The 12136-nt window shown below is 41.5% G+C and overlaps 1 protein-coding gene across 1 annotated transcript in view; it reads left to right on the forward strand.

Moving 5' to 3' along the window:
* NEK10 (NIMA related kinase 10) overlaps window positions 1–12136 on the forward strand; it is a gene marked incomplete at its 3' end in the record, with an annotated part of 125713 nt that overhangs the window by 21820 nt on the left and 91757 nt on the right. The window contains 2 exon segments of the mRNA XM_079712624.1: window positions 7085–7215; window positions 9728–9826. Coding sequence (XP_079568750.1) covers window positions 7085–7215; window positions 9728–9826 — 230 coding nt within the window.

Consider the following 12136-nt stretch of genomic DNA (forward strand, 5'->3'; position numbering starts at 1 on the left):
GATGTGAGCCTGAGGTCATGTCTTCCCGCAGAGTGTGCTGGCAGCTCTCACTATGGTTGGAGGTGGGGCTGGAGACAGAGGGGATAGAGCCAGAGCCATGTGTGAGCCAGGGCTTCTCCTGTACTTAGTGGCCATCACTGCTCTATCAGGGGCAAGGTGGGGCCCGAGTTGCTGGAGCAGAAGCCCTGAGGGTTGGGTCTAAGCTAGACCCACCGCCTCTTTGAAAGCCAGTAAAGGCCACCCTCACTCTGTTTGGATGCTATGTTGGATCCAAGCTGGCTCTGTCCCCCTCCAAGTGTGAACCCTCCTCAACTATGGCAACCTTCACTCTAGTGGGGGACTGTGCTGGATCTAGAGGGGCTAGAGCAGGCATGCGGCATGGGCTGGGGTGTGCACTGGGGTGGTCGCAGGAAACCAGCCGGAGCCACAGGCAGTTTCAATCTGCTTCCTCTGCCTTGTTCCCATGAGTAAGCAAATGTGTGAATGCTCTTCATGGGCAGAGTCTTGGTTTCTTACAGCCCTCCTGTAAGTCCCACTGGTTTTCAAATCAACTAAGGGGACTCATCTTTCCAGTGTCGGCCCCCAGGTCCGGGGTTCCCAATGTGTGGTTCGAACCCCTCACTCCCCAAGGAGGATCTCTGAACCCGTGATATTATCTTCCTCTTCTGTGTCTCCTCCCGGGGGCACAGGTCGACCCCATCACTTCTCCTCCAGTTGAGGCACAGAGAAGTTAAATGGCTTTCTCGAGATCATACAGCCAACTAATGGTAGGTACAGATCTAACCAAATACTCCATCTTTGCAATATGTGCCTCTAACCACTGAGATATCTTTTAAATGACTTGGGAAGTTAAATTCAAAAAATAGCTGGATAAGCATTGATTTGAAGAAAACATGGCCTTAAAATATTTTTTTCCTCTTCCTTCTTCTCTGTTTTTAAGCCTATAACCCCACCCTCACCCCAGGAACTCTCTTCTTCTCACCTGTCTATTTCAGCATCACTTACTCTTTGTCCATCTCCACATGGCTAAAACAGTCTTCCTGGCCTACTGCTCACTGATAATCACGAGTGGGTGCCACACATCAAGTTCACTCTTTCTTAGTAAAGGAAGCACAGTGACTCAGCATACAGATTTGGTTGTATCAATAGTTTCCATTCTTTCTCACTGTACATCCTAAGATGTAACCAGAATGTCAAATATTTCTACTTTTTGCTTTTTCTCAAATTTGTCCTTCTCCCAAGTTTCTTTTCTATAAAGTCTTACCTATTTCCAGGACCAAGATCTAATGATAGCACCTCCATAAAAAAGCTTTCCTTTATCTTCCATTCCAGAAGTGATCCCTTTCTTCCCAAAGTACCTTCTTTCAACATTGTAGCATTATTTTTTTCTGTGCTTTGGAAAGACTTGTCTACATTTCTAATTTCCTGAGAGATTATACGTTTCCAACTTTGACTTTTGCTTCCTGTTCACCATATACTCTATTCGGTGAGCTCTTGATCAGTTTTCACCAAATTTAATTGTAACTTAAAAGTTAGATGACCTCATAGGTACGTATAACCACCTGGCTAGTGTAAAAGAGACACCAGTGGTGGGTGTGGGTTCTGCTTGTCCAGTTTTGAAGTCCACGCTCGCTGGATCTGTTGTGCCTTCTCTCAACACCACTCCCTTGCTAACACCTGGCAGGCGTAAAGTAAATTTAAGAGTTTTCCGCCCTTTAACCAATTTTAGAATTTGCAATCTGTTGTCTGAAAAATTCACATGGCATATCTTTTTGTAAAATATTTCACACATTTAAAAATGCATGTTTGTAGTGCTTGAATTATTCAGAAAGTGCATAGTTCTAAGAAAAAATGAAAATAACTGCTCATTTATATAAATGTCTTGAGGGTGACAAAATTCATTCTTAATTCTGTTTATAAAACTTTCATGCATTTGTGATTTTGAAATAATAAATGTTATTCTAAACACCCTGTTCTCCTTTCTGTTAAATAATGCAGAGACATTTATAGGAGAAGAAAGATATTGGAGAGGATAAATCAAGAATTTGTTTATATCTTGATTGCTCCAGAAAGAGTGTAAGGTGGCTTATGAAGATATGTAAAGTACTCAGATTATCATAAAAGAAAAACAAGGTTTGGGAACAAAGTAGACTCAGAGTCCAGAGGAAATGACCATCAAAATATGCAAGCTGGCCACACATCAGGCTCTAAGATTTTTAGCAGTCAGTTTGAAAAGGGAAGCCTGAGGATTAAGGCCCACTCACCTGAATTTCTGTTCTAACAAGACCTGACCTGTCACTTGCAAATGAACCAAGATGGCTAATTAAGCAGTTGCAGAGGGAAGTGTACTTTGTGGGTTTGGGCAGAGAATTACAAGAACTGGATGTCCTTCATCTGAATTTCTAATGAGCCAAGCCCTTCCTCATTGTTGCGTCTGTTCCCGTGTTCTACTTTCGCTCTCATCCCGGTTGCTCTGTGAGTCTCTGCGTACCTTGCTTCACCACCTTAGAGACTGCTGTTCTGAGGACAGTTCTGTTGTCACAGAAGTGGGGACAGAGACACACTGAGGCAGAGGAGCCCCTTCATCCTAAACAGGGTAAGAATAATCATAATCCAGTAAAACCAAATACTTCAAGAAAAAGAATTGCCCCAGGGTTGTTGAAGCAAAGTAAAATCATAAAGTTGGTTGGAGGTTTCACCAGAGATGTTCACAAGTCTTGAAATAATTTGCCTTGAGCTGGAATTAAATTTTTTTCCTACATTTAAAACCATAGGGAGCTGAGAAATTGGTTTGCAATTAGGAAAAAAAAAACAGATGAAAGAAAGATAGAAAAAGAATTCATTACAGGCCCATTAATTGCCTTGAGGTCTTGATAGATGCTGTGGAAAGAAAAAGCCTAAGGCACTGTTGTTGTGCTCTGAGACAGCAGGACTAGGAATGGCAGTTATGGTTTCCCCAGCCAGTGGACATTTGAATCCTGTAGGAGAGGCACGGGCAGTGGCTGGGTGGATTCTGAGGAGGATGAGGAGGCCACTTTTAGCTCAAGTCACAGGAAAGGACATGGTTCTTGGAAAATGGGCTGACTGTCCTCTGGTGGAATTGATGGGAAAGGCGGTCTGGGTAAAGTGAGTAAAATAATCAGATATCTGAAGGAAAGAAAATAACATGCACTGAAGCAAAATGGTGACTAGACATTTCTGTTGAAAGTAGTGATAAATAAAGCTGTAAGAAACTGTGCAATGTCTGAAGGCCTATCTACAAATTTTCTATCTATCACATAAGCAACAGAGAAGGTTGAAATTTCCAGGCAGAAGTGACATGATCAAATTTTTAGGAAGGTCCTTCACTTGAATCTCTAGTCTCTTTCCTTTCCACTCATGCTACTCAAGCTGCTCAGGGACCTGCCACTTTCTAGAGCACATACAGTTTTTCTCTGCCTTCCAGCCTGTGCAAAAATCTGCCTGGAATACTCTGGAATATTCCGGGCATCCTGGTCCATGACCCACCCTATCTCTCTTTTACTTTCTACCACAACAAACCCTTGTTCACTCATTTTGCTGTGTGTTCTAGTGCTAGTTGACCCCCGACCCCCCCAATTGGGCTGTAAACTTTTTGAGAAGGAAGAGGCTGTAGCTGTCCTGCTCACTATATACCCAGGGTCTCATACATCTGGCAAGTGATGTGTCTGCAACACACGTGCTGAGCGAATGAACTTGTCTGGAGATGAATCAGTTTAGCAAAGAGACTGGGGATGAAGTGAGCTTCCCATTCCACAGTAGGTAAAGTAGGTATCCCATTCCCATTGGATCTGTGAGAGGTGCTAAGAACACAAAGACAGACAGATGTGAGGCTGCCCTCAGGGTGGCCAAATTCAGGGGGAAAGGCTGATGTGTCATGCAGATGTAGTATGAGATTATGATAAGTGCTGTAAGAGTGATTGGCACAGTAATGCCACTGGGGAGGCAGTGACTGGCTCTGCCAGGGAGGCTGGGGCAGGTGATCTCCAGGAGCTGTGTGTGCTGAGCCCTGAAAAGTGGTCAGCAGCTGTGTCCGCAGCATGCTCCTGGGCAGGAGTGGATGCATGCTTACACTGAATGCTTTCTGGGATGGGTGACCAGTTCAATGCACCTACAACTTGGGAAGTTGTTTTTATTCATCCCAAGTTTTTGTTTATTTATTTTATGTGGACTTATAGTCAAATCTAACATTGTAAAAGGAGATGATGCTGGGCTGAAAGACAGGGAAAGAACACAGGGGGACAGATTTTCATCTCAGCCTGAAGGAAACCTTGGGCAAGAGTAGGACTCTGAAAAGCAAATGGGCTGACACAAGATAGTGTTTCTCATCATTGGCGATACATCAGAGATGTTGGAGAATTGAGAGTGTTGGAGAGGAAGGGCGATTGCCTGGATTTGAATCCCAGCTGTGCCCCTTGTGAACTATAGGCCCTAAGTCACTTAGCCCTCTATGCCTTAGTCCTCTCACCATAAAATGGTATTTACCTCATACGGTCATTATGAGGATTAAATAGATTTAAACCTGCAAAACACTTAGAACAGTGCCTGGCATGTGGTAACTACCACACAAGTGTTATCTGTGTTGATGGTGATGATGATGGTCATGATGGTGATCATGATGATGATGATGATCATTATGATGATTATGGTGGTGATGATGGTGATGATGATTGGTGGCTGAATCCTGTGCCTTTCGAGGAAGTTTTAAAATCTGAGAGCCTATAAGTCTGTTACTTGTAGGAAGGGACACACTTTTAAATTATCTATATGAATTTGTGTTATGCTACATTTATGATGCTGAAAATTCAGACTTTTGAGTTGCCCAAAATAACCCATTGGATGTAGTGTATCTTAACAGAACTAATGGCTTAACATGACAGAAGTCTGTAAGGGGCTGTTCACCTGGCCCTTCCACTCTGGATACCCCGACTGTGGCTATTCCAGGTGGTGAGATTTCACTAGACCTACTTATGTGGTAGATAAAGGATTCACAAAGAGCCTAAGGGACTGGGGAGCCAAGAGAAAAGGCTCTAAGCTTTGAACTGGGTTTCAAACTCACGTTACTTTTATTTGAAGAAGGATGGTTGCTTAAAGATTCTCCTATTAAGTTCCTGGTCTTTGCAACTATAGATGTCAAGTCTTTCTCATCCACTGCGTGTGCATGAGTGGATTCCCAACACCAGCTGCCCGTGCTGCTGCCAAAGGGAATGGCTGCAAGCTGCTGCCACTTTCTGCCCTCTCCCTGGAGTGCACTGGGCTTGTTCCCTCTGTGCTGGCTACCTTCTCTATGACAGTCACTATTCTGGCAGTTATGGTGATGGCAAGGGGGTTTGAGAGCCCTTGGGCCTGGAAAACCTATTTCTTGTTTGCTGCATCATTCCACGTCCTGAGTAACACAGGACAATCTGCTCATTGCTCTGACTTCATGCCTAGCATCATTTGGGTTATCACATCTAATCATCTAATTTGGAAGGTCAAATCTCATTTATTTAGCAAATTCATCTGTGCAATGAGAATAATTTGGGGGATTAAAAGAGTATAAAGCACTGAGAACTATGCCTGGCACATAGCAAGTGCTTTATAAATTCTAAGTCATTTAGTTTTCATAATAACTTTGAACTACATAGAATTATTACGATTTTCATTGTAATGATGTGGAAACTGATGTACAGAGAGATTAAGTAACTTTCAAGATCATGCAGCTGTCTAAGAGTAGATTTCAACCCAGGGCATCTGGCCTAGAGTTCGTTCTCTTAACCACTGAGCATTGTGCCTCAAGTGCCTGTGGCCTGTTGTCTTGTGGTGGCTGTGGACTGGCCCACTGAACTGAGATAGAAATGTAGTTTTACAGGATATAAGATTTATTATTAATATTTTGAGAATTCAACTATGGGTGGCATATGATGAAGAAAGGTTTGCTTCCTATTAAAGAACGTCCTTATTCGAATGTATCTATCAGCTGACTGCCTTGTGGGAAGTCCAGCATGTTCTCTTTAGATGAGGAAACCATGTCTTTATGCAGCCTTCTATCAAATGCTTTGATGAAATAGGACAACAAGCACAGCATATTGTAGCATTATTTGATAATTATAATATATAGGACAGAATGATTTACTGAAAATAAAAGTTTATTTTGTTATACTATGCTTTCCGTACCTCATCTGTAAAAACTTAGCTAATTATAGAACATTCCTCATTTGTACTTTGGAAGGAATAGGATATTTGTTTGCACTTCGTTCAGCTTTACTGTGGTACAAGAAACAATTCTCAGGGTTATCCCAATTATAGGTAAATGTTGGTAAGTGACACTACTTGAATACTGATAACATCACAATTTACTATATAAATAATTACGAGTTAATATTGTAAATGGGGGCATACTCAAATTGTTTTAGTTAATGTAAATTTTTCCTTTTCTTATGGTTAATTCTAAAATATATTTTCATGACTTTTATAAACATGATTGAGGAATCAGGATATTCAGACTGATTAAAAGTGATAGAATCTCTTTACCTTTATAACTCTAACAGTTGGCAAGCAGTGTACGTGACTGGTAAAGATGAAGAATGAGTGAAGATGACTCATTCTCAGTTTGGGGCTCCACTCTAGGCCAGAGAGTTTCTAGCTGTATCTGTCAGCTCTCTGTTCTGACCGCACGTTTGAATTGCCCAAGAAGCTGCAAAAGCGCCTAATGCCCAGGCCTCCCCCAGGTCTAGATCCCCATGACTGTGTAAGGTACTAGGGATACAACATTGAACAGCAGTAGGCAAGCTCCTGCTTGTGTCGAGCTGACAGTATAACCAAGGAGACTGAAAATACATAAATAACTGTAAGATATCAGGTGGTGTTACAAGCTATGAAGAAAAAGCAGCATAAGATAGAGAGAGTAAATGTTTAAGTCAAGGATGTCTAAATCTTGGAAAACCCCTACACTTGACATAGCTAACTTGTTAATTGTTGGCTTGGGGAAACACTCATTCCCTTCACTGTCCCCTCTGCTTTTGTGACTGTCTTTATCCTGTGCTGAATTGTCATCCTCAAGTCCTCTGTGCCTTTATTTCTGTAGCTTCCAGCCATTAACTTCGATACTGCCAGAAGCAGCATAACGAAGTCTGAGCCTGCCATCAGGGCGGGTGGACGCAGAGCTCGAGGTCAGTGGCACGAGTCCACAGAAGCCGTTGAACTTGAAAATTTTAGGTAAGAAATCTAGTATGTCCCTTACCTTCAGCAGCCTGGGCCGCTAATTAGCCCAAAGATTTATTTAAGTTTGTCACAGGAGCTAAAATTTAAAACCCATTTTAAAATTTACCGTGGGGATTCTTAGTTTAATAATTTTAGTTAGTGCTTAACCTGTTCCCTTAAGAACTGTGTGAATAGCAGGCTGAATGGCTGCAGGTGAAAGTGAAGTGGGAGTTTCAGGATACCCTCTTGACATACATTTAGCGTTTGCTCCATGAGGAAGTGGCTCAGGCTGTTGACCTGGCGAGGCTGATAACAAGTCTTTAGCTTTTGGCTGGTGCATATCTTGCCAGTTGTGAGGAGGCATAAAGAAGCACCTGCTGTGAGCAGATGTGATGGCTGAAGGCTGTAGTTGTCAAGGCCATGGGGCTTTCAGTTGAAGCATCACCCTCCCCTTTCACATTGAAAGTATCAGCCCCTGTTTTTCTCTCCTGTTGCCATGGAGACCTCTTAGAAGCTGCATATTGTCATGGGCCACCCTCCTTCCAGGAGCTGGTTCTCCCCATTTTACAGTTTGTTAAGGTCATTTGGCACTAAGTGTCATGTAAATAATGAATGACATGAAATATCAATATATATATTCTATGGCCATCATCAAAAAATCTACAAACAATAAATGCTGGAGAAGGTGTGGAGAAAAGGGAACCCTCTTGCACTGTTGGTGGGAATGTAAATTGATACAGCCACTATGGAGAACAGTATGGAGGTTCCTTAAAAAACTAAAAAACTACCATACAACCCAGCAATCCCACCACGAGGCATATACCCTGAGAAAAGCATAATTCAAAAAGAGTCATGTACCAAAATGTTCATTGCAGCTCTATTTACAATAGCTAGGACATGGAAGCAACCTAAGTGTCCATCAGCAGTTGAATGGATAAAGAAGATGTGGCACATATATACAATGGAATATTACTCAGCCATAAAAAGAAATGAAATTGAGTTATTTGTAGTGAGGTGGATGGACCCAGAGTCTGTCATAGAGAGTGAAGTAAGTCAGAAAGAGAAAAACAAATACCATATATGCTAACACATATATATGGAATCTAAAAAAAAAAAAAGGTCATGAAACCTAGGGGCAAGATGGGAATAAAGATGCAGACCTACTAGAGAATGGACTTGAGGATACGGGGAGGGGGAAGGGTAAGCTGTGACAAAGTGAGAGAGTGGCATGGACATATATACACTACCAAACGTAAAATAGACAGCTAGTGGGAAGCAGCCACATAGCACAGGGAGATCAACTCGGTGCTTTGTGACCACCTAGAGGGGTGGGATAGGGAGCGTGGGAGGGAGGGAGACGCAAGAGGGAAGAGATATGGGGACATATGTATATGTATAACTGATTCGCTTTGTTATAAAGCAGAAACTAACACACCATTGTAAAGCAATTATACTCCAATAAAGATGTTAAAAATTAAATATATATATATATATATATATATATATATAAATATTCTCGAATGATAATTTATTTATTTGGCCTAGGTTTTGTTTCCCTGTTATTTTACGACAATGACTTTAATAGTCCACAAACATCACATGATGTTACATGAGTTAATATTTTTAAAATACGTGTTTAGGTAAAGAACACAAATTCTTTAAAAGCTGTTACATATTCAGTCTGCCCATGTCCATGTACTAAGAAATGACAGCCCTGGCTAACTTAGGGACACACAATCAGTCCCATGACACCTGAAAGACTGTGAAGGCAGAACAGAACAAACGGCAATAATAAGGATACATAACCTGCCTCTGAGGTGGTACATCCATGTAATTCCAGCATATTTCTCCTAGATCTTAAAATTGGTCTATTTTAATGGGCACAAAAATATTGTATTGTATATTCCATAGTGATATGACCCTTTTGTGCATTACCTCTTATCCTTTCCCAGTTTTAAAGTGGAATGCTTTGGGTTATTTTTAACCTCTCTGATGGCTGTAATATCAGGAAAGAAAAAACTGAAGCTAGAATATCTCACAACTTTGTTGTACACACACCCACACCCACAATCCACAACCACAGTCGAAGTGGTGTTGACCACAAGGAAATATGCATGGCGTCCAGTGGTGTTAACAACTAGAGCGACCACGAGCCATTGTGGGTAGTAAAGTAAAGGGAGGGATTCTTGTCTGCCTGTTTCATGGCTGTCTAGATCATGTGCCCAATCATTCTTTCTCTCCATATGCCCTTTTCTTCCCTCTCACCAGTTTTAGCTCTTAAATGTTTATAGGGAATCATTTAGTTAATGTGGTAAAGTGAAATATATATGCTATAATCTTTATTATTAACTTTATAATCGAATTTCTACTTCCTGTTTTAACAACTGATACTTGCTTTGGTGATACATTGAATCCCCCAAATCCTTCAATATCTTCATGCATACAGTGATCTTTCTCTGCATTGGTAATTTTGAGGCAGCCTAAATAATTTTTACTATAAAATGCTTTTCTGTTTGTTTCATCTCAGTATAAACTACAAGAATGAGAGAAATTTCAGCACACATCCCCAGCATAAACTATTTCAGGAGATTTTTACAGCCTTGGTGAAAAATAGACTCATATGCAGGTAAGATTGTCCCAGGAAAGAAAAAGACATTAACCCAAGAATGGCATATTTTATATATCTTATTTCTAGCATATGGTTTGAAGCAGTTTACAAGACTGAACATAGCATGCTCAAAGGGCAAAACAGAGCAAAGACCATTTTGAAGGAGGTGAATGAATAGGCATTGCAGATGACCTCATTTAAATCACTCTGGTTAGGCCTGAATTTAGCTGAATTTTCTGATAGACAGGCAAAATGAGAAAACACCCAAGCCACACTGTTTTCCTTGTCTTGAGTTTGGATTCTCAGAAGGCATTTATTTCAGAGACATCTGGTAGCACCATGGCCAGCATCCTCATGGTATAGGTTTGCAGTCGATAACAAGTGCTGATTAACTGGGCCACCTCAGCCTGGACCTCGGGGAAAGGATGGGGTGAGACATCCAGTCACAGCCCGGGGACAACATTTCTTCTCAGGACCAGATCAAATGTTCTTTCCTTTGCTCTCCTTTGTCTTAACACAGGTGCAGTGTGGTGCTGTAGAGGAGGGCTCGCTAGCAGGTCCTTGAGATTCTCTCTCGAAAATTCCAGGGGTTTTCAGTGAGCCATTGACTGGTGCTGGATTGCAGTCAGGAATGAATTTTCTCTCTGTTCTGGGTTGCTTGCAGTGAGAACTATGCTGCTGCCAGACTTTGGGAGCAGACTTTATTGGGAGAAGGAGGTTCCCAACATCCTTCGTGGTCGGACATGGCCTTATACTCTTCCGGGGAGGCCCAGACTCTCTCCCCACAAGCACTGGCTGAAAGGCCCATGAAGAACCTTGAATCTTCCCCATCACTTTGGGACTTGATTGAGATATCTGAATTCTGTCCCAGTGAGATGGGAAAAATTACCCTTATTCTGGAAAATAGGAAAAATCTTAATAACTTAATGCCTGACCTAAATAAAACTCTGATTTGGTCCAGTGTTGTAGGTGACTGTAAGTAGAAAAGCATCCCTAAATACAGTCTAAGTGGTGGTCTAATGATTTGATCTTTTGGATGGGTTATTTAGTATTGCGTATTTATGTACTGGACAGTGACTGCCAAGTACATTGGTTTAGTTTAAAACAATCCAAGGTTGGGACTGCATCTGTCATGCCTTTTTACTTGATTTAAGCAGAAGGTTATTAGACTTGCTCAGATGATACAAGAAGCCTAGAATCTTTACCAAGGTTATGTAATTTGGTCATAGCTCAGCTCTTGACAATATACTCAAAGATTGTTAAAAGATTAATGACCATTGCAAAGGACCTGAGGTTGTCCTAGACTGTTTCTTCTTGAGCTTGATGAGAGTAGAGCAATGGTTAGTAGCAGAGTAATTATGCCTGAAATGGTATTGGAAAATGAAGTTCTTTAATTTGTTTTGAAGACAGCTATTATAGACTCCTCAGCGGATGTCCAGTAGGCCATTTGTCAGGTTGGTACTTTGGGTGAAGGCAGAAGATTTCCTATATTAAGGATGTAGAGACCTTACTGTGTCTCTGCACTGAAGGCACTGAGTGCAGGAATTGTTAGGGAAAACAGCTGGGTAAGGGTTGGCCTCCAGCCATTGAAAGAGATCTTAACAATTCTGAAGTCAAGAGATCTCTTGTCAGGACCTTTTCAGATTCTTAGTGATTAATGAGTCATCTTAGATTGGATGGAGTTACTGGCTTGCAACATGATCGGTCCCTGGAAATCTTTAAACCAGGAAGCGATGATTATAAATGTCTTTGCTTTCATAGTAGGAGAAGGAATGTAGCAATGTTGAACATCAAGAGCATCCTTTTATGTCATCCTTTCACTGCTGAGAGGTTGTTTTGTTCAGTTCTATTCTAAAAGCAGGGTTGGGTAAAAGATGGATTAAGTACAAAGGTCTTCCATTGTTTCTCACCCCAGATAACCTCGTTTGTTTGGTCAGAACTACCTTTTTTTGTTTCTTTACCCTCTAGCTTTAGACTAATAGAAGACTTACATCTCAGGGCCTTTCCTGGTATGGCTTCCTATCCCCTTTCTTTGTGAGCATCAGATTTGATGTTGCCTGGAAGGCTTGGATTCAATTCAATAAACAAATTATTGATCATCACTATGTGCAAGGAAGAGAGGGAGCACGTGGTGGAGAAGGAAGAGAGGGTGAAAATACAAAGATGAGTAGGACATGTGGTCCCTTTCTTCCTAGGGACTCACTCTGATCAGCCAGTTACCCAGCATCTCAATACAAAGAAAATGTGATAAATATAAACTGTATTAATACAACCAAGGGATGGATGAGATTGCGGGGGTGGGGGTGTGGTCTTTGGTCCAATTCTGGT

The sequence above is a fragment of the Hyperoodon ampullatus genome, assembly GCF_949752795.1.
Source record: "Hyperoodon ampullatus genome assembly, chromosome: 10".
Taxonomy (NCBI): Eukaryota; Metazoa; Chordata; class Mammalia; order Artiodactyla; family Ziphiidae; genus Hyperoodon; species Hyperoodon ampullatus.